The following is a 23,886-nucleotide window of genomic DNA, read 5'->3' as shown; positions in this document are numbered from 1 at the left end:
CCGTATGGGAAAACTTTTACAAGTGGCTAGAAATTATAAGAGGTAATACGGACAAGTTAAATAAACAGGAGAAAATTGTTAAAATGTGATCAACAAATGTAATGAAAATAGTAAATAATATAGATATAGGATAGAGAAATATGGATATAGATGTGTACACACACACACACACATATATGTAAAGCTAGAAGAAGTAATATTGTGAAATTCTTAAGCATCAAACTGATCAGGAAAGACTTCATGAACTCAATCTGTATAGTCTGGAGGACAGAAGGGAAAGGGGGGGACATGATCGAAACATTTAAATATGTTAAAGGGTTAAATAAGGTCCAGGAGGGAAGTGTTTTTAATAGGAAAGTGAACCCAAGATCAAGGGGGCACAATCTGAGGTTAGTTGGGGGAAAGATCAGAAGCAACATGAGAAAATATTATTTGACTAAAAGAGCATAGATGCTTGGAACAAACTTCCAGCAGACATGGTTGGTAAATCCACAGTAACTGAATGTAAACATGCCTGGGATAAACATAGATCCATCCTAAGATAAAATACAGGAAATAGTATAAGGCAGTGAAGGGCTACCCAAATTTTTACTACCACACTGTGGGCGTGGCTTATGCTGGACACCCTGCGTTTTCTTTCAGTGCAAATTGGGTGCTGTGGGGTGGAGCTCCATTTTCGCTACCCCACTGCGCCCCCCAATCTGGACAGCAGCCCACCCCTGGTATAAGGGCAGACTAGATGGACCATGAGGTCTTTCTCTGCCGTCAATCTTCTATGTTTCTGTTTCTAAGTATAAATATATCTGGAAATGAAATAGTTGCAAAAGTGGTTACGGAGAGGGGCGGCATACAAGTCCAATAAATTATAATTATTATTATTAATTATTATTATTATTATTACTATTTACTTTGTTTATATTCCATGCATTTTTGTATATCTCGTTTATACGTGGTTTGTTTAGAACTAAAACTCAATCAAGATTAAAAGTAAAATTTTAAAAAAAGAAAAGAGAAGGTGGAGGGGAAGTGTTTTAAGAGGAGGGGGGAGAGACGATAAGAGCCGTGATATTATTGCACATTTCTGGGGCTTGGTCTGACCTGGGCACCGCCAGGGATAATTTCCAAAGTATTAACCTTTGAGCACAGCGCAAGGGTGCTTGCCGTCTCTGGCCCCAGACAATGGGAGCATTGTTTCTGGGGGGCTGTCTCGGCCAATGCCAGAGTCCAGATGCATGTCCAGGCCCTGCCCCAGCTGGCCCACTCAGCCCCATGGCAGCTGCAGAATGTGCGCCGGCAATTAACTGGCATCTGCTGCACCATGTTTACCAACCCCACGCCCGGCGAGCCAACGGCCCTGAAATCACGCTCAGCCGAAGGGGAGGAAAGGGGTGAGTTTAGGACGATGCTCCAGACCAGGCATCACACCTGGGAGCAGAATAAACCGCTGGCCTCGAAGTGGGAAGAGCGCAGGACCAAATCGTGTTTTGGAAAGGTTGCTGCCTGGTGATGACCCTTCCAGGAGGTCAGGGGTTAGTTCCAGAAATTCCTTCCATTTCATTTCATGGCTTCAGGAGTTCATCCCAGGAGTGGCTGGAACAGACTGGACAACCACTTGTCTGAAATGGCATAGGGCAGAGGTCTTCAAACTTGGCAACTTTTAAGGCATGCAGACTTTAACTCCTAGAATTCTCCAGCCAGCTATGCATGTTGGAGTTGTACATTGTTTGTGATCGTTGTGAGCCGCCCTGAGTTTTCGGAGAGGGATGGCATACAAATCTAATAAATAATAATAATAATAATAATAATAATAATAATAATAATAATTATTATTATTATTATTATTATTATTATTATTATTATTATTATTATTATTATTATTATTATTATTATTATTATTATTATTATTATTATTATTATTATTATTATGTCAGTACAATACAGCAAACGAGATCACTATGCTGGATTTCGTATTTCATCACCAGTCGGGCGCTTCCCAAGCACTTAGGACTGCGTGATGTAGCGGCGAATTATGTTTGCCGATCCCAGTGAAGCGGCCTTTTGCAATTGACAGATGGAGATTTTGTCAATTCCAATGGTTTTCAAGTGTCCGCTGAGATCCTTTGGCCCTGCGCCCAGCGTGCCAAGTACCACTGGGACCACTTTCACGGGCTTATGCCAGAGTCGTTGCAGCTCGACTTTTAGATCTTCGTATTTCACTAATTTCTCCAGCTGCTTCTCCTCAATTCTGCTGTCTCCTGGGATTGCGATGTCGATGATCCATACGTTCTTTTTCTCCACGATCACAATGTCTGGTGTGTTATGCTTCAGAATTCGGTCAGTCTGAAGTCGGAAGTCCCACAGTATTTTTGCTTGCTCATTTTGACCACTTTTTCGGGTTTATGATCCCACCAGTTCTTTGCCACTGGTAAATAATAATAATAATAATAATAATTATTATTATTATTATTATTATTATTATTATTATTATTATTATTATTATTATTATTATTATTATTATTGAATGATATAAGTTCCTCCCTAGTCCTAGATTGCATCCCTCTGTTGATGCAACTAAGCCTAGTCAAAGCCTTGAATCTTGAATTTCGAGTCCCGCAGGGGGGAAAAAAGCCGTGCCCATCACATCTGGGGCAATGTGCCAAGCGGGGATCCTGCAGCTGCCATTGGCTTGGCCCGAACCAACCGGCTCCTTCCTTTCGTTTGGCTCGCTCTCCGTCTCCTGCCCAAGTCAAAATCCACGCCGCCCCCTCGGTGGCTGCGCCCAACTCCTGCGTCTCACTCTCCGCCCCGGCTGCTAACCTGCCCAGCCCGGCAGGCAGCCGCCACCGCTGCCTTGGTGACCTCACGGCCAGATGTTGGGCAGAGCCCCACCCCCGGGAGGCTTCGGAGGCGCTCGGCTAGGCTGGGCTCACTTCTGCCGCCAGCATGCGAGGGGAGGCGAGCTGCCGGAGGCGCAGCGCGCTGGCGATGGAGACGCGCGGCTTCCAGTGGCCAGCCGTTCCGTCTTGATGTTCCCTCCTGGTCAAGCGGGCAACGGGTTGAGTCTCTGGCCCAGCGGGTCCCCCTTCTTCTGAAGCCGGCTTCTTTTCTCGGGACCCCCGCCCGGGCTCCGGAGGTGTGTTTTTCCTTCGCTTGCGCGCCGAGGGGATTTGGGCGCCCCGAAAGAGGCGCGGACCATGGCCACCGCCGCCTACTTCGCTGCCCAGTGCTTGGTCTCCATGTCCAACCGGGCCATCGTCCACGGTGCCCCTGAAGGACCGAGAGCTCCTTCACCTGTGGGGGCGGCTTCTCCCCTCGCGTACTCGACCCCCAAGGAGAAGGAGGCGGGCAGGGATCCCCGCGGGGGCTCCTCCGTCTACGCCGTGGCCAGCATTTTGGCCGACTTAAACCAGCACCTCCCCACGGAGCCTTCCTCCTCGCCCCCGCCGGAGAAGGTGCCCAGGACGGAGCGAACGGAGGGACCCGAAGCGCCCCTCCCGCAGGGTGCGCGCGGCCGAGACCCGAGCTTGCCAGCCGGCAAGGGGGGAGGAGAACGAGCGGCCGCACCTACCGCCTTGGCGGCAGACACCCAGCCCGGCCCGAAACAAAGGAGCCGGAGGGGACGGTGCCCGCTTGACCCCGAATTACCCCCGAAGAGACACAAGTGCAACTACGCGGGCTGCGAGAAGGTTTACGGCAAGTCTTCGCACCTGAAAGCGCACCTGAGGACCCACACAGGTGAGCTCTCTGCCTGGTGGGTGGGGTGGGGAGGGGGAGGAGAAAAAGAAGAAGGGGAAGAGGAGGAAGAGGAAGAGGAGGAGAGGGGGAAAGAAGGAGAAGTGGAGGAGGAGAGGGGGGAAAAGAAAAAGAAGGGGAAGAGGAGGAGGAAGAAGAAGAATGGGAGGAAGAGAAGGGGAAGGGGAACAGGAGGAGGAGGAGGAAGAGGTGGAGGAAGAAGGCAAATGGGAGGAGGAGGAGGAGGAACCGGTAGACCTTAGAACTTTCAAAACTCAAGTCCAAGAGAGGTTGAGGAGAACCCTTCAAAACTCCAGGCTTGGGTAGAGCCCACCGCTGGGGTTGCCACTTATTAACCCCCTTGTTAATGAATGCCGAAATGGGGAACTGCCACCTGTCCGGCTCTTCTCCCCCCTCCTCCCTCCTCTGGCCTGGTTCTCACCTGGTGGCCAGTTCAAGGCCTTCTTCTGACCTCTGGCCCAGCAGACCTGCAGCTCCCAGCGCCAGGCTCTCTGGGAGGTGGCCAGGTGGGCTGGGGGATTGGAGGGCTCTGGGCATCGGGTATGGCCCACCTAACTCTGAGTAGCTTGCTCCTGAAGTTCCTGGTTGTACCCAGGATGGGCAGAAGTCCACCGTCTTCTCCATTTCTGCTGGTTGGATACACAGGTGGGAGGGGAGGCCTTCCAGAGCCCTCTAATTCAGGGTTTCCCAACCTTGGCCACTTGAAGAGATATGGACTTCAACTGCCAGAATTCTGGGAGTTGAAGTCCAGATACCTTCAAGTGGCCAAGGTTGGGAAATACGACTGCTAATTGACTCCATTTCAATGCTAGGAAATGGCCAACTCCAGTTCATGGTTCAACCAGGATGGGGGACTTCTCTCTTGGGTTCAAATCAGAAAGGTTTAGAGGGTCTGTATTACACCCACACCCACACACACACTCGCTAAAACTTGTTGCTGGTTTTCAATCTGGGCCTCCCGTGAGCGAAGCCTCGGTTTGGTTCCTGTTGGTTATTTGGTGGAATAACTTTGCATAATTCAGGGGGGGCGGGACATACCCAAGGCGTTGAGTAAAGGAGGAGCAGGGAAAAGGCCTCCTTCACCTAGTATGGAACTCCACCCAGTTGGAGAGTCGGCCTCTGGGATACCTGTGGGTTTAGCTGAGATATTCCGAGGTGGATAAGAATTGTGTGTGTGTGTTTCTGCCTCCTCTGCTCTGCTCAATTGTGCCTGGTTGCCTGGGTCTCTTCCTTCCTTCTCTTTATATCTTTTCTTTCTTTCTTTCTTTCTTTCTTTCCTTCCTCTCTTCCTTCCTTCTCTTTATATCTTCTCTTTCTTTCCTTCTTTCCTTCCCTCCTGCTCTTTGTATTTTCTCTTTCTGTCCTTCTTCCCTCCTTTCCCCTTTTCTCATCTTCTTTCCTTCTTTCCTTTTTCCTTCTCTTGCCCCGGCCCTTCCTTCCCTTTCTTTCTTTCTTTCTTTCTTTCTTTCTTTCTTTCTTTCTTTCTCTCTCTCTTTCTTTCTTTCTTTCTTCCTTTCTTCCTCTCTTTTTCTTCCTTCCTTCCTTCCTCTCTTCCTTCCTTCTCTTTATAGCTTTTCTTTCTTTCTTTCTTTCCTTCCCTCCTGCTCTTTGTATTTTCTCTTTCTGTCCTTCTTCCCTCCTTTCCCCTTTTCTCATCTTCTTTCATTTTTTCCTTTTTTTCTTCTCTTGCCCCTGCCCTCCCTTCCCTTCCCTTTCTTTCTTTCTTCCTTTCTTCCTCTCTTTTTCTTCCTTCCTTCCTTCTCTTTATATCTTCTCTTGCTGTCCCTCCTTTCACCTTTTCTCATCTTCTTTCATTTTTCCTCTTTCCTCTTCCCTTGCCTTCCCTTTCTTTCTTTCTTTCTTTCTCTCTTTTTCTTCCTTCCTTCCTTCTCTTTATATCTTTTCTTTCTGTCCTTCTTCCCTCCTTTCTCACTTTCTCATTTTTTTCATTTCTTCCTCTTTCATCTTCCCTCCCTCCCTGTCCTCCCTCTTCTTTCTTTCTGTCTGTCTTTCTTTCTTTCTTTCTTTCTTCCTCTCTTTTTCTTCCTTCCTTCCTTCCTCTCTTCCTTCTCTTTATATCTTCTCTTTCTGTCCTTCTTCCCTCCTTTCTCCCTTTCTCATTTTTTCATTTCTTCTTCTTTCATCTTCCCTTCCTCCCTGCCCTCCCTCCCTCCCTCCTCTTTCTTTCTTTCTTTCTTTCTTTCCTTCTTTCTTTCTTTCTTTCTTTCTCTTTCTTTCTTTCTTTCTTTCTTTCTCTATTTCTTTTTCCTTCCTTCCTTCCTACCTCCCTCCCTCTCTCCCTTCCCTTGCTCAAAGAAACCACTCTCTCAAAATAGGTCCACGTTCTGTAGCCCCTTCTTGATTTACTGCATCCTGCAGTGATATCCTGCAGAGCCTGACCCATCCCTGTAAATCAAGGCCACGTTTGGGGATGTTTCCTTGCATGGAGGCTCCTAGGCGAAATATGCAATTTTTTAAAAAAGAACCCTCCCCCCCCACCCCTGTCCAAAAGCTGACCCTTCCTCTTTCCAGCCGGGGCAGCTGCCCAGTGAGGCTGGCTGACCGGTCTGAGGACTTGGTGCCCCTTTCCCAGGAAGGGCTGTTTCTCTTCGCTTGCCTTGTGTTTTCATCACCCTCCCTAACCGTAGCTTTCATGTGGAGGGAAGTTCTGCCTGCCCCTCCCTTTGCCACCCGACTTGGCAGGCTGTCCTCACACCACGCCTCCTCCTCCTCCTCCTCTGCCCCCCCCCTGGACTGAACCTCGGCTTCTCAGTTTGGACCCAAGCGGACAAAGGGGGCTGAAGCTCGTAAACCGGGCTGGATAGAGAGACAATCAAAGGGAGGGGTGGGGGGGAAAGAGGAGGTCTTGGCAGCTGGTGCCCTCAGGGACGGGGGGGGGGAGAGAGGGAGGGGAGATGGAGGGTCAGGCCCAACCAGTTCCCTTCGTTCAGGAGCCAGTTGGAGACACGGAAGTCAAACGGGGTCACTGGCTTCTAGCCACCTTCTTCTCTCTGTGGCTGGAAGAGGCCGGCTTGGCTCCTTGGCCAGAAGCTCAGCCAGAGGGGGTGGGGGTGGGGGGGGGGGTTGCCTTTGCAGCCCAAGTAAGTGCAAAGAAGGAGCAAGACTGGGGCAAAGTGGACATTTTAAATAAGTTGCCCTGCCCAATGAGTGAATGTATGATGCATGAATCTATTTGTTTAACTTTTAACTATGGGAAGTTTTAGGTTGTAATTTTACTTAGATTTCTAACATGTTCATATTATTTTTGTTGTAAGGCCTGAGTCTCAGGAGAAGGGAGGCATAGATGGATAGGTAGATAGATGATAGATAGATAGATAGAAAGAAAGAAAGAAAGATAAATAATAGGCACAAAGAGATAGATAGATAGATAGATAGATAGATAGATAGATAGATAGATAGATAGATAGATAGATAGATAGATAAAGAGAGAGAGAGAGAGAGATAAATGGCAAAGGAAAAGGCACCCTCACCTTCACAGGTGTAGTCCACTATCCTACAATTCATGGCATATCACCTTCCAAATTGAGCTCTTCCTATGAGAGCAGAGACTTCGCCAAAATGTCAATGAATGTTTTTTAAAAATGTTTTAAATTTTTTTATAATTTTTTAATTGTATGAATTGGATTTATTGTATTGTTATGTCTATTATATACACTGTGAGCTGCCCCGAGTCCTTGGAGAGGGTTAAATATAAATCCAATTAAATGTAAATATATAAATATAAAAGAATGCTGCTATTTATTTAAGTAGGGTGGGGTGGGGGGTTTCGTTCATTTGACCTGTTTGAAACTTAATCATGCTTCACAAGTTTGAAGAAGAGATCTTTAAAATCCCTGGGTTGTTGGTTTTTTAAAATGGAATTATGATTAACAAACAATATCAGGTTTTGGATATGGATTGTCATATATACAAGAGGCATAAAGGGGAAAAAAACCAAATATAGAAAGTACAGAAAATCTATTACCATGTAAGTAAAGAGATGGATACAATCGGAGGAGGAGAAATAGGGAAATTAATTCTTTAATTCTATCAATCAACATTTCCCTCCCCCCTCCTCCCCCTCCACTTCTACTACTACTAGCACCATATTACTACTACTACTACTACTACTACTTCCTCTTTTTCTCCTCCTCCTCCTTGTCTTTCTTTCTTTTTTTCTTTCTTTCTTTCCTTCCTTTTATGACGTGTCAGTGTGGTCTATCGTGAGTGGAGCCTGCTGTTTCCTAAGCAACTTTCTGCTGTAGTAAATACAGAATCAGTGCGATTGCAAACAGACTGACACTATGCAAAATGAAAACACAAAATGACAACTTTTCTCCTAAACCCGGAGAGGCGACGGCCTGTCTAGAACCAGCTGGATTCTGGCTGAATTCCTCTTTGAGGATGGCATGTTTTGAGAACATTTGTAGGCTCGGTTCACACATCAAGTGTTTTTAGTAGGAAAGTGAACACAAGAATAAGGGGACACAATCTGAAGTTAGTTGGGGGAAAGATCAAGAGCAACGTGAGAAAATATTATTTTACTGAAAGAGTCGTAGATGCTTGGAACAAACTTCCAGCAGACGTGGTTGGTAAATCCACAGGAACTGAATGTAAACATGCCTGGGATAAACATAGATCCATCCTAAGATAAAATACAGGAAATAGTATAAGGGCAGAGTAGATGGACCAGGAAGTCTTTTTCTGCCGTCAGTCTTCTATGTTTCTATCAGTCTGAGTTTCGTTGTATGGATTTACGTGAATCCAGGCCACGGGCTGGAGGTCTCCCACCAATGCACTTAGTAATGAAGTCATAAAGGCACACATATTGACCATTTGTTCTAGGCTTCTTGAAATAGAAACATAGAAACATAGAAGACTGACGGCAGAAAAAGACCTCATGGTCCATCTAGTCTGCCCTTATACTATTCCCTGTGTTTTATCTTAGGATGGATCTATGTTTATCCCAGGCATGTTTAAATTCAGTCACTGTGGATTGACCAAGCACGTCTGCTGGAAGTTTGTTCCAAGCATCTATTCCTCTTTCAGTCAAATAATATTTTCTCACGTTGCTTTTGATCTTTCCCCCAACTGACCTCAGATTGTGTCCCCTTGTTCTTGTGTTCACTTTCCTATTAAAAACACTTCCCTCCTGAGACTTATTTAACCCTTTAACATATTTAAATGTTTCCATCATGTCCCCCCTTTCCCTTCTGTCCTCCAGACTATACAGATGGAGTTCATGAAGTCTTTCCTGATAGGTTTTATGCTTAAGACCTTCCACCATTTTTGTAGCCCGTCTTTGTCCCCTTTAAAGCCTTCCATAGCTTGGCGACTGGGTTATTTGAGGGACCATTTACTTTTCCTTTATGTTTTTTAATGTATTTTTTTCCATTTGAGCCATTTGCACCAACTTTGCCATATTTTGTAGAATTCAGATTTGTCTTTTTTCTTGTATTTCCAAAGTCATTTTGGTCATTTCTGCACATCCGAGGACCTTAATTATGAAGCTTAAAGTTGGGGGCTGTTTCTGTTTTCCAATTTTGCGCCTATAGTAATCTTGCCACCGTTATAATATGGAGGATTAAGTATTCTCTATTGTATTTCTATCCACATGTGTAGAAAGTACAAGATCGACCACAGAGTGGATCATATTTTAACAGACAGTAGAAAGTTAAGAGGTCTCTCCAGGCTTAGCAAGAGGTCTCACGTAACGTTTAATGATGGCCAGACAGACCTGGAAAACAGACCTTCTACTTGCTAGACACGTCTACATCCGCTCCACCCTCTTTTCGTTCCTCTCCTATTCGGGGCTCATGAAATGATTTTGTTGCAAAGAAGAACAAAGAAATGCAAACCACATACGAAAAGCAGAAAAAAATAGATCACAGGAAGAATGAAACTGAAACCCTCTTGAAAGCATCAAAGGTAACAGAGAGCAAACAGAATTAAAATTGAAATCATAAAGCGTGCACAAGTTCTGCTTTCATTTGCAAGAAAGGAACACGGTTCTCGTTTTACGGAGAGATTGATACGTCACACTGTAGATCTGGGGTTCTTGATAACAACTTCGAAAAGGGCTTTCAAGAGCTTTTTCCCTCCCGTGGCTGTGCTGATTGTGTTTCTTCTCAATCGTGTATGCACATTCAAAGCAGACTTACTGGGCGTACAATGGCTGTTATTATTTTTAGCAGATTTTGGTGTTAATCCTGTCCAGCATCCTGTTGCAAAGATGCCCTTGACGTGTCCATGGAATATTTAAGACAGTGGGTGTCCAAGCTTGGCAACTTGAAGGTTTGTGGACTTCAACTGGGCAAATTCAGCTGAAGAACTTTGGGAGATGAAGTCCAGAAATCTTCAAGGTGCTACGGTTCAACATCTCTGATCTTCCAACCTTTTTAGTGTTGATCTAGATCAAAATGTATACTTGTACAGGCCTGGTATTTCGAAAGGAAGGAAGGAAGGAAGGAAAGAAGGAAGGGAGGGAGGGAGGGAGGAAGGAAGGAAGGAAGGAAAGGGAGGAGAGGGAGGGAGGAAGGAAGGAGAGGGAGGGAGGGAGGGAGGGAGGAAGGAAAGGGAGAGAGGGAGGGAGGGAGGAAAGGGAGGGAGGGAGGAAGGAAGGAAGGAAGGAAAGAAAGGAGGGAGGGAGGGAGGAAGGAAAGAAGGAAGGAAGGAGAGGGAGGGACGGAGGAAGGAAGGAAGGAAGGAAAGGGAGGGCAGGGAAAAGGGAAAAGGGAAGTCGAAAGAGGAAGAAATGGAAGAAGATGGGAAAGGGAGAAAGGAGGGAAGAAGAACAGAAAGAAAGAGAAGATAAAAAGAGAAGGAAGGAAAGAAGGGAGGGAAGGAAGGATAGCTAAGAAGGAAGGAAAGAAGGGAGAGAAGGAAAGAAGGAAGAAAGGAAGGAAGGGAAGGAAGAAAGAAAGAAAATAAAAAAGAAAGTTTATTTTATTTATTTATTTATCGGATTTGTATGCCGCCCCTCTCCCTAGACTCGGGGCAGCTAACTTAGTTGGTCTAAGGCAGTAACCAAACTGCCCATGAAAAGAATTGCTTGCTCCACCCTCTTCAACATGTTCTTTTGCAGGTGGACATACAGGAGAACTGAAATGTGATTCCATCCTGGAACATTATAAGCCACCAGAGCTGGCAGGAATTAAGGGCATTTGATCAGTGGCCTTTCGGTCCACCCACAAGCAGTAAGCTCTCATCGGCTCCTCTGCCTACACGGGCAGAGAGGCTGCAAAGGGCTCCCTGGAAGCCATTCAATGGGAGTTGGAGAAACCGAGCAGTGAGTGGGAGTGAGGGGAAAAAGCAGGAATCCCACCTGCTTTCCGGAAGGCAGTTCCAGGGGGTTGCAACCAGCTGGAATGGAGGCCTGAGCAACAGGTGTTTTGAGAATCCAACCGAGAGAGGATCTGTAGCTCAGGGGTGAACTGTGGGCGTCCATTTGGCTCTCTGAACTTTGTGGTTTTCTCATGACCCAGCTTGGGAACAACATCCATGCTATGAGGAGTGGGATTTGGGAGGAGAGAAAGATTGGTGGTTTTCTTTCAGGCGTTTCATTACCTAACTAGGGAACGCCTTCAGTACTAGAGGACGATGGGGTTAGTAGAGAGGGAGGAGGAGGAGGATTGTGGGATCCTTCATGCTGAGGGGTTGTTTTTTTTTTAGAGCAGTGTTTTTCAACCAGTGTGCCGTGGTCAGGTGTGCCTCGAAGCTCAGAGAGAGAAAGAAAACAAGAGAGAGAGAAAGAAAGAAAGAGAGAGAGAGAGAGAAAGCAAGCAAAGAAGAGAGAGAGAAAAAACAAGAGAGAGAAAGAAAGAAAGAGAGAGAGAGAAAGAGAGAGAGAAAGAAAGCAAGAAAGAGAATGAGAGAGAGAGAAAGAAAGAAAGAAAGAAAGAGAAAGCAAGCAAGAGAGAGAGCAAGAGAGAGAGAGAGCAAGAGAGAGAAAGAAAGAAAAAGAAAGAAAGAGAGAGAGAGAAAGAAGGAGGGAAGGTGGGAGAGAGAAAGACAGAGTGAGGTAGGGAGGGAGAGAGAAAGAGAGCAAAAAAGAAGAGGAAGGAAGAGAGAAAGAAAGAGGGATTGAGAGAGAGAGAGAAAAGAGAAAGGGAGAGAAAGAGGGAGGGAGAGGGAAATAGAGTGAAAGGGAAGAAGAGAGAGAGAGAGAATTTTTTTGTCCAAACTTTTTTTAGCCGCCCACGCCCTCAATGTGCCCTATGGTTTTGTAAATGTAAAAAATGTGCCGCGGCTCAAAAAAGGTTGAAAATCACTGTTTTAGAGACAATTCATGACTCAACTAGGTAACAACATCAATGCTGGTGAGTGCCACTTGTAGCTCTGGCTTGGTTGCTGGCTTGCAAATGTTTCGTTACCTCTCTAGGTAACGCCATTCGTGCTGTTGGGAGCCCACATGTTGCCCCAATTTAGGGTTGAATTGCATGGAGTCCTTGGTGTTTGCAGACGTTTCGTTACCCACGATGGTCAAGGTTCCAGGCAGCATCTGAACTCAACCAGAGTCCAAGTGCTCCTCAAAGTTCCAATTTATTGCTGGAGACATTCTAGCACCCACACTGGGGAACCTGGATCTGAGTTCCCCACCCAGGTGAAAGTTCACATCCCTTGTCCCCCACCCCACCCACAGCCTTGTTACGTTGCCCACTCCGATTGTGCCAGCGTGGCCAGTCCTCCTTCCACTTCCGCCCAGGTGGGTTGGCCTAGGATGACCTTGAACCACTTGAAAGAATGCTTTGTGCTCCCAAATTCACATAAACACCAGGCCTCCTATAGATAGTGTGGCAAGCCATTAATTTATCACCAACCTCTGCACCGGCTTGACATAGATTGTGTTACCAGATATGGTAACGAAACTTCTGTAAGCTCAGAGCATACCAAGGATCCCATAATTTTGGGAATTCCTTCCATAACTCCAAGGAGCCCAGATTGGACCCTGGACTGAATAAATCCTTGCCTTCCCTGGACAGACATCTGAGGGGCACAGAAAGACCTTGACTATGGATGATGGGTTCAAGAGGGAAGTGTTTTTAATAGGAGAGTGAACCTAAGAACATGTAGCGGCGATTATGTGTTGTTGTTGTTGTTGTTATTATTATTATTATTATTATTATTATTATTATTATTATTATTATTATTATTATGTCAATATAACACAGCAAACGAAATCACTATGCTGGATTTCGTATTTCATCACCAGTCGGGCGCTTCCCAAGCACCTAGGACTGCGGGATGTAGCGGCAAATTATGTTTGCCCATCCCAGTAAAGCGGCCTTTTGCAATTGACAGATGGAGATTTTGTCAATTCCAATGATTTTCAAATGTCCGCTGAGATCCTTTGGCCCTTCGCCCAGCGTGCCAAGTACCACTGGGACCACTTTCACGGGCTTATGCCAGAGTCGTTGCAGCTCGATTTTTAGATCTTCGTATTTCACTAATTTCTCTAGCTGCTTCTCCTCAATTCTGCTGTCTCCTGGGATTGTGATGTCAATGATCCATACTTTCTTTTTCTACACAATCAGGATGTCTGGTGTGTTATGCTTCAGAATTTGGTCAGTCTGAATTAACGCTTCGTATTATTATTATTATTATTATTATTATTATTATTATTATTATTATGCACTCTGCAGGCCGAAACTGGCCCCCAGACCTTGACTTTTACACCCCTGCTCTAATTCCAGAAATGTGCCAAAACACTTTTCAATTCCCACAATTCCAAATCAGGCAGGTCAACAGGATGCCCGTGGAGGAGGCCGGCTGTTGGTGGCCAGAAACCTTCCAAGTTGGCGCTCGCCATTAATCCGTGCCCTTTCGCCGACTTTGTTTTGCAAAACCTGTTGGTCAGAAGTCACACTATATATTTTGAGGCATGCGCTTATAAAACATCCCTTCCGCTGGAATCCGAACACCCAGCGTGTGCTTCTGGTGTGGATCTTGGTCTTGTTAATTGCTTTGAGCTATAATTCTGATTGTAATGAATTGGCCGGAGACAAAAGACGAAGCGTTGGGAAGGTTTTTGCGTCCTCAGCCGGCTCTTTATCCAACCCCTCAATTCCACTCTCTTTACTGTAATGAGGAGGCCAACAGCCCCCAGTATGAGTTCCTTGGCAACATTTGCTGGAGATAATGGCAAAGGAGTGTCCAGGGACTCATTAGCCTTGTTAACAGATCATGTTGGAGGCAGGAGGTTTTTGTCCTGCTCTTTCAAACAGAGAAAGGGAAGAGAAGGCACAACGGACGTGGAGATTTGAAATCCGTTTTTCAAACAAACAAACACACAATAGACCTTGACCCAGCAGAGTTGAAGCAGAGTTGCCCAGCTCTCTGAAGGTACTGGTCAATCTCAACAGCTTCTCTCTAAATCCTACGTTAGGTAAGGAAAAATAATAGCGATAGACCAGGGATGGTAAACCAATGGCGTGGGTGCCGCAGGTGACACCATATCTGCTGGCACACAAGCAGTTAACATAGAAACGTAGAAGACTGACGGCAGAAAAAGACCTCCTGGTCCATCTACTCTGCCCTTATACTATTTCCTGTATTTTATCTTAGGATGGATCTATGTTTATCCCAGGCATGTTTACATTCAGTGATTGTGGATTTATCAACCACGTCTGCTGGAAGTTTTACTACTTTTTCAGTAAAATAATATTTTCTTACGTTGATTCTGATCTTTCCCCCAACTAACCTCAGATTGTGCCCCCCTGTTCTTGGGTTCACTTTCCTATTAAGACTTTGAGCATGTACAGAGGGTTAAAAATAAGAAAATGGGTGGGTGGGCAGAGCCTCACGTTGCTGCCAATACCAGTTCTCCAAACCAGAAGCAGCCGCTGCTACTGGTACACTCAAACTGGGCCGTACCAGTAGGATTTCACCACCGTCTCTATTGCTGGGTCCAATTGCTTTTGACTCCGAGAAGGGAACGGTGTATTTAATGGCTCCCTTTTGAGCCAGCCTGTAAAAAATCTTCTCTTGTTCTGCTTCGCAGCCTCTGGAGAGTTCACACGATCGAATATGTTTCCCAAAATAATCTCTCGCCTCGCCTTCTTCAGCCTGGGGTGCTCCTAATAGACAGGATTTTAACTCTTGTGTTATCCAGTTGACGCAACAGAGGATATGGTGAAAGGAGATCTTCTTGGGGTCCTTCAGAAGTTATCGAGGGCTGGACTTTGGGAAGAGGTGGTCTTGGAGGCGACAGAGGGTTAATGACCTTGGACACTCTCCCTAGGTCATCAAGGAAGGCAGGATAGGGAAACAGTGACAAATTCCTAATTGTTTGGGCAGGCTCAACATTTAACTATGTCGCCTTAAACACGACCTAAGCAGAGCCCGTAAAATCATCTGCTATAAACGTCCTTCCTGTCAATGACTACTTCAGCTTCAACCGCAACAACACTCGAGCACACAACAGATACAAACTGAAAGTAAACCGCTCTAAACTCGACTGCAGGAAATACGACTTTAGTAACCGAGTAGTTGAAGCGTGGAACTCACTACCAGACTGTTGTTTCTTCCCCAAACCCCAAAATCTTCAACCTTAAATTATCTACTGTTGACCTCTCCCCTTTTCTAAGCGGTCAGCAAGGGGCGTGCATAAGCGCACCATTGTACCTACTGTCCCTGTCCTACTGTCCTATGGTCTCCTTTTATCATTATTTACTACTTACCTGTATGTTATGTTTATACAAACTACAATCCTATACTTGTTCAACTAAATAAACAAACAAACATTTTGAACTAACCCAAAATAACACCATCAGGGTCAGCGTTATCCCCTCGTTTGGCCCATGAAACACCTGTGAGAAAGCAACCGAGCTCAGAAAGCACTAAAGATGCTCCACTTCAACCCAAAGCTACAAATATTCTCCTGCAATTGAGTGGAGTCCTGGCTGCCCTACATTTCAAGACGGGGTGGGACGGAGCCCTCTCTTCCTTGACAAAACCTGAACACAAAGCATTTCACTTAGATCCCTTTGAGAAAAGCAACTTTTTCTGTTGTTGTTTTACATCTCAGCGCACATGGGTTGAAGTCCTGTTTTGTCTGGCTGTGCGCAACCGGGGCATGTCCAAACCTGGAACGTCTTAGAATGCGTCAGAGGTGACCACGTGGTTCCTTTTTCTGTTTTATAACTCCAAGTGGGGCCTCTGTGTTTCCCTCCCTCGGTTTCACTCTGAGTAATCCTGGATTAAACTGTTTGGATCTGAAATGTTGTTGAAATGGAGCCAAAGCAGGAAGGCAAAACCACAGCCGAATTTTTTTTTAATTTATTTGTTTGTCACGTACATTAGTTTTACTAGATAAATGGTCAAAGCAATGGAAACTGCAGTTTAATGTTTCCAAATGTAAAATAATGCACTTGGGGAAAAGGAATCCTCAATCTGAGTATTGCATTGGCAGTTCTGTGTTAGCAAAAACTTCAGAAGAGAAGGATTTAGGGGTAGTGATTTCTGACAGTCTCAAAATGGGTGAGCAGTGTGGTTGGGCAGTAGGAAAAGCAAGTAGGATGCTTGGCTGCATAGCTAGAGGTATAACAAGCAGGAAGAGGAAGATTGTGATCCCCTTATATAGAGTGCTGGTGAGACCACATATTGACAAAATTGAACAGGTCCAAAGATGGGCTACAACAATGGTGGAAGGTCTTAAGCATAAAACGTATCAGGAAAGACTTCATGAACTCAATCTGCATAGTCTGGAGGACAGAAGGAAAAGGGGGGACATGATCGAAACATTTAAATATGTTAAAGGGTTAAATAAGGTCCAGGAGGGAAGTGTTTTTAATAGGAAAGTGAACACAAGAACAAGGGGACACAATCTGAAGTTAGTTGGGGGAAAGATCAGAAACAACGTGAGAAAATATTATTTTACTGAAAGAGTGGTAGATCCTTGGAACAAACTTCCAGCAGACGTGGTTGGTAAATCCACAGTAACTGAATTTAAACATGCCTGGGATAAACATATATCCATTGTAAGATAAAATACAGGAAATAGTATAAGGGCAGACTAGATGGACCATGAGGTCTTTTTCTGCCGTCAGTCTTCTATGTTTCTATATTGGTGATATACAAAGAAATAATATGTATATACATGATACTAGTAAGAGAGAAACATTTGCGTGCAAAGTCTTGTCTACTCAGCTTGTATTTGGTGTTCTGATTCTGCAGGAAAGAGCGTTTGTGGGTTGAGATTTGGAGTGGTCAGATGCTTGACCATTCAAGACACAAGGTCAAGGTCTTTTTGGAGAGTAGCTGTGTTATTGGTGGTGTTGAAAAGTTTGACCTCATCAGCCAAGAGAACGCAATGGCTTGTAATGTGAATTGAAACGGAGGGCAGGCGCTTAAAGGCCCCCTGGATGGCTCTGCTTTGGTTCTTTGCTGGCCGTCCTTTTTGGCTTTGGCTGGAGAGCAGCTCACGTGGGGTGGAGTGAGATCACGATCTTACTCTATGCTGGTGAGACAACAGCCAGACAGTGAGGGTTATTTAAGTGCAAGCTTGAGCAGCCAGACAAATCCATCCAGCCTGTGTTTTGCAAAGCTTGTCGTTTCAGCCGTCCACATCCAGGAGATTCACTTGCGCTTCGGGGTCAAACTGGACACGTTAGCATCTGGCTGAACTTGGGAGAAGCTCTTCTAAGATATTTCAACACTTGAAAGGGGGGAGAAAATTTCAAATCGTTCTGGAGAAAACACTGTGGGGCACAACAAGGCAGGGAAGTCAATTCTCTTGCACAACCGAACTCTGAAGTGAAAGCGATTTTTGCAAGAGTGAACAGATTTTGCACCCTGGAGCTCCAGGCATTTCATAGGTCCCACCTCGAAGTACACAGTCAGTGGAGCAACAAGGAGACTTTGTGTTCTCTTTTTATCTCCTTCTTCAGAACAGAGTTTAAAACCACCGGCCTCAATTGCCTGGACGCCTCTTTCAACCTTATCTGTATTCGCACACTTGACTTGAGAAACAAAGTATGGCTTCCTTTTGCTGGAGGGTGATGGTTGCCTTACATTTCCTGCCTGAGGGTCAGAGAGAGGCAAAACATTTGAAGGACAATGACAGTGCACACAATCACCATTAATAATAATTTTAACAACACTCACACGATTCCTAAGAGGTCAGTAAGGGGTGTGCATAAGTGCACCAGTGTGCCTACTCTCCTTCTCCAATTGTTCCCTTTTATCGGTACCCATCTTATGTAATAATAATAATAACAATAACAACAACAACAACAACAACAACAGAGTTGGAAGGGAATATGGAGGTCTTCTAGTCCAACTTTGTGCAGGAGACCCTACACTATTCCAGACAAATGGTTATCCAACATCTTCCTTAAAACTTCCAGTGTTGGAGCATTCACAACTTCTGGAAGTAATTTGTTCCACGGATTAATTGTTCTAACTGTCAGGAAATTTCTCCTTAGTTCTAAGTTGCTTCTCTCCTTCATTAGTTTCCACCCATAGCTTCTTGTTCTACCCTCAGGTGCTTTGGAGAATAGCTTGACTCCTTCTTCTTTGTGGCAACCCCTGAGATATTGAAACACGGCTATCATGTCTCTCTTCATCCTTCTTTTTATTAAACTGGACATGCCCAGTTCCTGCAACCGTTCTTCATATGTTTTGGCCTCCAGTCCATCTCTCTCTCTCTCTCAAAAAAAAGATCATCTACCACTTTCTAGAGTCACAAATTGTAAGTTACATTGGAGTTTTCCACATTGGGGTTATGAAATGACTAGAAGGACATAGAAGAGGCCAGTCGATCCTTTTGGCCCTCAACAAAATTTCAATCAATCTTTTGGCTGAAAAAGAGAACCAAATTTGGATAGAGTCAGTTCTGGTTTAGAGGACCATCTGGAAGTCTCAGAACTGAAAGCTAAACTCGGATAAACAACCACACAGCAAAAGAAGACAATGGGAAACCACTTCCTTATCGGGGCCAAGACTTCTCTCCATGAAGCCACCAGAAAACAAAACGGACAAGAAGAAGGCTCAGTCCATTTCAGAGGGCTACTGTCCTTGAAGCAACCCTCAGAAACCTTCTCTCACTAAAGCTGTTCCATTCCTTTGTGTTTGCTCTACAACAATGGAAAACAACTTCCCAAGTTTCAACCCATCTAAGTCAGAAGATCAAGCAGATGTCTAAGTGAGGACCACCTTCCATTTCAGAGTTCTTTGTACTTTAGGATGCAAACAACAAGTTACAGTCACACAGTCCTAAGTGGGAGGAAAAGGATGATAGGAATGATGAGAAAACACTAGTAGAAATAGAAGTGCAGGTTTAGTAAAATTTTGACAGTGTTGAGGGAATTATTTGTTTAGTAGAGTGATGGTGTTCAGGAAAAAACCGTTCTTGTGTCTAGTTGTCTTGGTATGAAATGAGTCTCCCTATAAGAGGGAGCAGTAGTAAGACAGTTATGAATCTCAGATGACCAATGTTGCGGTCATCTTTAGATATGGCTCACTTAACTGGTAGATTAAGCGAGCAGGTCTTTAGTGGAATAATTGGGGCAGTACCTCTTTCAATTAGTTAATAGCATGCCAGATTCTTCCTTATAGCAAGCAATGTATTTCTGGTTTGTTACTTTCCCTAGGGAAATAAAAATAAATGGTGGACAATGACTTTTCCTTCAAAGAACAAAGGAGATCATTTGTCTGCTGGATTTTGTTGTCTTCTTCTCCCCCCCCCCTTCCTAACATCAGAAAAAGACACCCTGGGGCCACCCTTATTTTAATTAAGGCGAGGGATTTAAGAATAGGCCACAATTCAGGAAGACCTACAGATTGAAATACAAATGAATTACAGTACTTTGCAAAACGCACTACTTCTCCATCAAGATGGGGCGGGGGAGGGTATCCATAGGGTAGGGTCAAAAGAGCCATCCTAAATAATACAACTGTTGTTTTTTTTAAAATGTAGTTCGTGATTCATACAGAGGAAAACACTTTGTGAGATTTCTAGTTTCCTGAGCTACCGTAGTATGATTTTTAAAAATCAAATCAGAATGTGGAATTTGCATTGGAAAACTGTTAGGAACTGCTGGGTTAAATACAGAAAGAGGTGAATAGAACGGAACGGAACAGAACAGAATAGAATAGAATTCTTGATTGGCCAAGTCTGATTGGACACACAAGGAATTTGTCTTTGGTGCAGAGGCTCTCAGTGTACATAAAAGAAAAGATGCATTTGTCAAGAATCATGTGGTACAACTCTTAATGATTGTCACAGGGGTCAAATAAGCAATCAGGAAACAATATTAATATAAATCTTAAAGATACGAACAACAAGTTACAGTCATACAGTCATAAGTTGGAGGAGTTGGGTGATAGGAATGATGAGAGAAAACTAGTTTCTAGTTTTTAAAATTAGGTCAAGCCCTGAAGACTGGGGACTTCAATTCCCAGAATTCCCCAGACAACAGATCATAGTTGAGCATTCTGGGAACTTGAGGTTCTTCAGGTTGGAAAAGACCGAGGACCTCTTTGTTAATGCAACCAGCTTATGACGCTTCAGATTCTACCTCTGACCTAAATAATGGTTACTCAAGACCAAATTGCCTGGCCGTTCTCTCCACCAGTCATTTATCTTGGTTGGCTGAGTCAACTGAGATGGTTTACAAAACAAGACATAGCCTCTGGCTCCGTTTACTGTACTTTCCTCATTTTGGCCTTCTAGTATTTTCAGAAATGGTGACCACATGAGTTGCTTCTTCTCAGTTCACTGCTGGCTCAGTCTGGGGAACTTAAAGTAAAGTTTTTAAACTTTTTCAAGGCTGGGAGGGTCTGTATTATTGGTGCATTTTATTTTATTTTTTACTTATTTTAATTGGGTTTTTAAAATATAGAATATTATAGGTCAACATCCTTATATTTACATTCATATAGATAGAAATACATTATATACTGCTCAAAAAAATAAAGAGAACACTCAAAGAGTTCATGAAGTCTTTCCTGATAAGATTTATGTTTAAGACCTCCCACCATTTTTGTAGCCCGTCTTTGTCCCCTTTAAAGCCTCCCATAGCTTGGCGACTAGGTTATTTGAAGGACCATTTATTGTCAGTCATTTGTACCTGTCAAATCGGGCGTGCAAACGTTCAGATGCCCTTAACCCAGAAGAGCAGATGCCACGCACAGCCTGGGCACCCGGGCAGCTTTCTCAGGGTCTCCCAATTGTTTGCAGGGCAATTCTGTTCGCATGCAACCGTTCCTGGGCAGCCTCTTTCCTCGGCCCTGACAGCTGTTCCCCCGAGAAGGCTTTCTAATCCACCCACGTGGGCTTAGGATGAGTCAGGCACAGGTGTGGCCCACATTCAGAAACGGCCCAGATTAACTCTGCAATTAAGCCTTGAGTACACACGCTTCGGAGCCTTTTGAATGCCCTTCCAAAAGGTCCCACGGTTTTTCCCCCACCGATATCCGCATCATTTTTTATAGAGACCCGCCCGCCTGCTCAGTTCTCCCAGGATGGACTCCACGATGGAGGTTCGTTTATGCCGCTTCCCAGATCGGTCAATCTGGCGCAGAAGTGGGTGGAAAATTGACAACTTGCCCCACTATCTATAGATTCGAGCAGTGTTTCCCAACCTTGGCAACTTGAAGATATTTGGACTTCAACTCCCAGAATTCCCCAGCCAGCATTCGGTGGCTGGGGAATTCTGGGAATTGAAGTCCAAATATCTTCAAGTTGCCAAGGTTGGGAAACACTGGATTAGAGGGCCTGATGTTTATGGGAATTTGGGAGGGGGGATTTTCAGGAGGGAATAGATGTAGCCACATGTGGACTTCAACAACTCCCAGAATTCCTAGCATGATTGGCATGAATTAGAATTCTGGGAGTTGAAGTCCACAAGTCATAGAAGAGCCGGGTTTGCCTACCCCTGATCTAAAAGAAGGACCAAGCCTTTGGGAGGAAGGGACCCGTTGTAGAGTTGCAGAAAAGGAGAGCTTTTGTGTCTGTTTTCCTCAGAAGGTCCAGGAGACCAAGTCCGTTTGGTTAAGTCGGGTCAGCAGAGTTGAGCTCAGGCCTCGGTCAGGGGAAAATTGAACTTCTAGGTGCACCAAGCTATATTCTAGAGTCACCAAGAATCCTTTGGGATTGGGTGGCATGAAAAGTTCATCAATTAAGTTAAATTAAATTGAATTTGAATTTGTTTGATTGATTTTAATATACATTGGGTTTTTAGCTTACGTAGTTTTTAAATTAATTAGATTTGTTTTGTATTCACTGTTTTATATTATATCTTGTGAGCCGCCCCCGAGTCTTCGGAGAGAGGCGGCATACAAATCTAATAAATAAAGATAAAATAATAATAATAAATTAAATTCTTTGTGAAGCTCACGGAGGTCAGGATGAGACCCATTGAAGGACAGTGGAGGCAGAAGGTTGCCAAAGCAAGGATCAAACTCGAGGGAAGGAAGGGTGAGGTTTCGTTTTCACATTTTTCATGGAAAAAACCAAGCCCTCTTTCCCGACGGTTCTTTCCAACTCCAGGGTGGCAGAGATCTGAGAAGGAAAAAATAGCCCTTGCTGACTCCAAAGTTCAGACTGAAAAATCAAACCCTGATGACACACAGGCGGGAGTTTGTATAGGCTGAAAGTCTTTGGGATTTTACAAACTGGGAAACCCCAAAGATAAATGAAAACCTTCCATGGGGAATAAATAAATGGCTAGGCTTAAAATAGCCCTGCCTTCGGTTCAAAGGAAGAGGCCAATGGTTAAGATCTATTTTTTCTCTCTCTCTTTTTCCTTTGATGCAACCCTGGAAAGAAAGCACCTTTTATGAAAACCCCAAATGTCTCATTTGCCCAGAGGGTGGTTTGAGGTTCAGCCTCTTGGTCAGTTTGAAGTGCCTGTACAAAAAAGGGAGGAAGTGGAAATATATTTGCCCAAAGATGCCAAGTCTTATTTAAGGATGCTTTGTTTAAAAATACTCCTTGGTTTGCTTAGTTGGCACAATTCCGGCCCCCAAATCTTGCATGATTGGCCTATCGCTGGAGGGGTTCCCAGGGCTTTTTCCTGCCACAGCAAGGAATATTCAAGCTGGGTTTGGGGTTTGTTTGTTTGTTTGTTTGTTTATTTATTTAGTTAGTTAGTTAGTTAGTTAGTTAGTTGGCTTTAGTTTTATTTAGTTTTGTTTGTCCAGTACATATTGGTAGTATACATAGATATAACACTGTTTAAATTCATGATATGGGTACTAATAAAAGGGAAACATTAGGACAGGGGACGGAAGGCACGCTGGTGCACTTATGCACGCCCCTTACTGACCTCTTAGGAATCGGGAGAGGTCAACAGTGGACAGTCCAAGGGTAAAGTTTTGAGGGTCTGGTGATGAAACTACAGAATCAGGTAGTGAGTTCCAGGCATCAACTACTTGGTTGCTGAAGTCGTATTTTCTACAGTCGAGTTTAGAGCGGTTTACTTTGAGTTTGTATCTGTTGTGTGCTCGTGTATTGTTGCGGTTGAAGCCGAAGTAGTCGTTGGCAGGAAGGACATTGTAGCAGATGATTTTATGTCGAAAGTGACGTAGTTCTAAGCTTTCTAAACCTAGGATTGTATGTCTGGTTGCATAGGGTATTCTGTTGTGAGTAGAGGAGTGGAGGGCTCTTCTCGTAAAGTATCTCTGGACGCTTTCTAATGTATCTATGTCCGAAATGCGGTGTGGGTTCCAGACAGATGAGCTGTATTCAAGGATTGGTCTGGCGAAAGTTTTGTATGCTCTGGTTAGTAGTGTGAGATTACCAGAGAAGAAGCTACATAGGATTAGGTTGACAACTCTTGAAGCCTTTTTGGCGATTTATTTATTTATTTATTAGATTTGTATGCCGCCCCTCTCCGCAGACTCGGGGTTGCTAACAACAGTAAAAAGACAATATAAACAAATCTAATATTAAAAGTAATTTTAAAAAACCCAATTTAAAGAACCAATCATACATACAGACATACCATGCATAAATTTTATAAGCCTAGAGGGAAGGGAATATCTCAATTCCCCCATGCCTGACGACAGAGGTGGGTTTTAAAGAGTTTACGAAAGGCAAGGAGGGTGGGGGCAACTCTGATATCTGGGGGGACATGGTTCCAGAGGGTCGGGGCCGCCACAGAGAAGGCTCTTCCCCTGGGTCCTGCCAAA

General features: G+C 44.5%; 1 protein-coding gene across 1 annotated transcript in view; it reads left to right on the top strand.

Moving 5' to 3' along the window:
* Positions 1 to 2,770: 2,770 nt before the first annotated feature.
* KLF13 (KLF transcription factor 13) overlaps positions 2,771 to 23,886 on the top strand; it is a 33,043-nt gene continuing 11,927 nt past the window's right edge. Inside the window, exon 1 of the mRNA XM_070761976.1 lies at positions 2,771 to 3,735. Within this exon, the coding sequence (XP_070618077.1) occupies positions 3,195 to 3,735 (541 nt within the window). The 5' untranslated portion in view covers positions 2,771 to 3,194. The remainder of the gene's footprint in view (positions 3,736 to 23,886) is intronic.

This window comes from Erythrolamprus reginae, chromosome 10 (genome assembly GCF_031021105.1).
Source record: "Erythrolamprus reginae isolate rEryReg1 chromosome 10, rEryReg1.hap1, whole genome shotgun sequence".
Taxonomy (NCBI): Eukaryota; Metazoa; Chordata; class Lepidosauria; order Squamata; family Dipsadidae; genus Erythrolamprus; species Erythrolamprus reginae.
Note: the sequence above shows the minus strand (reverse complement) of the source record. Positions and strands in the feature narration are given on the sequence as shown.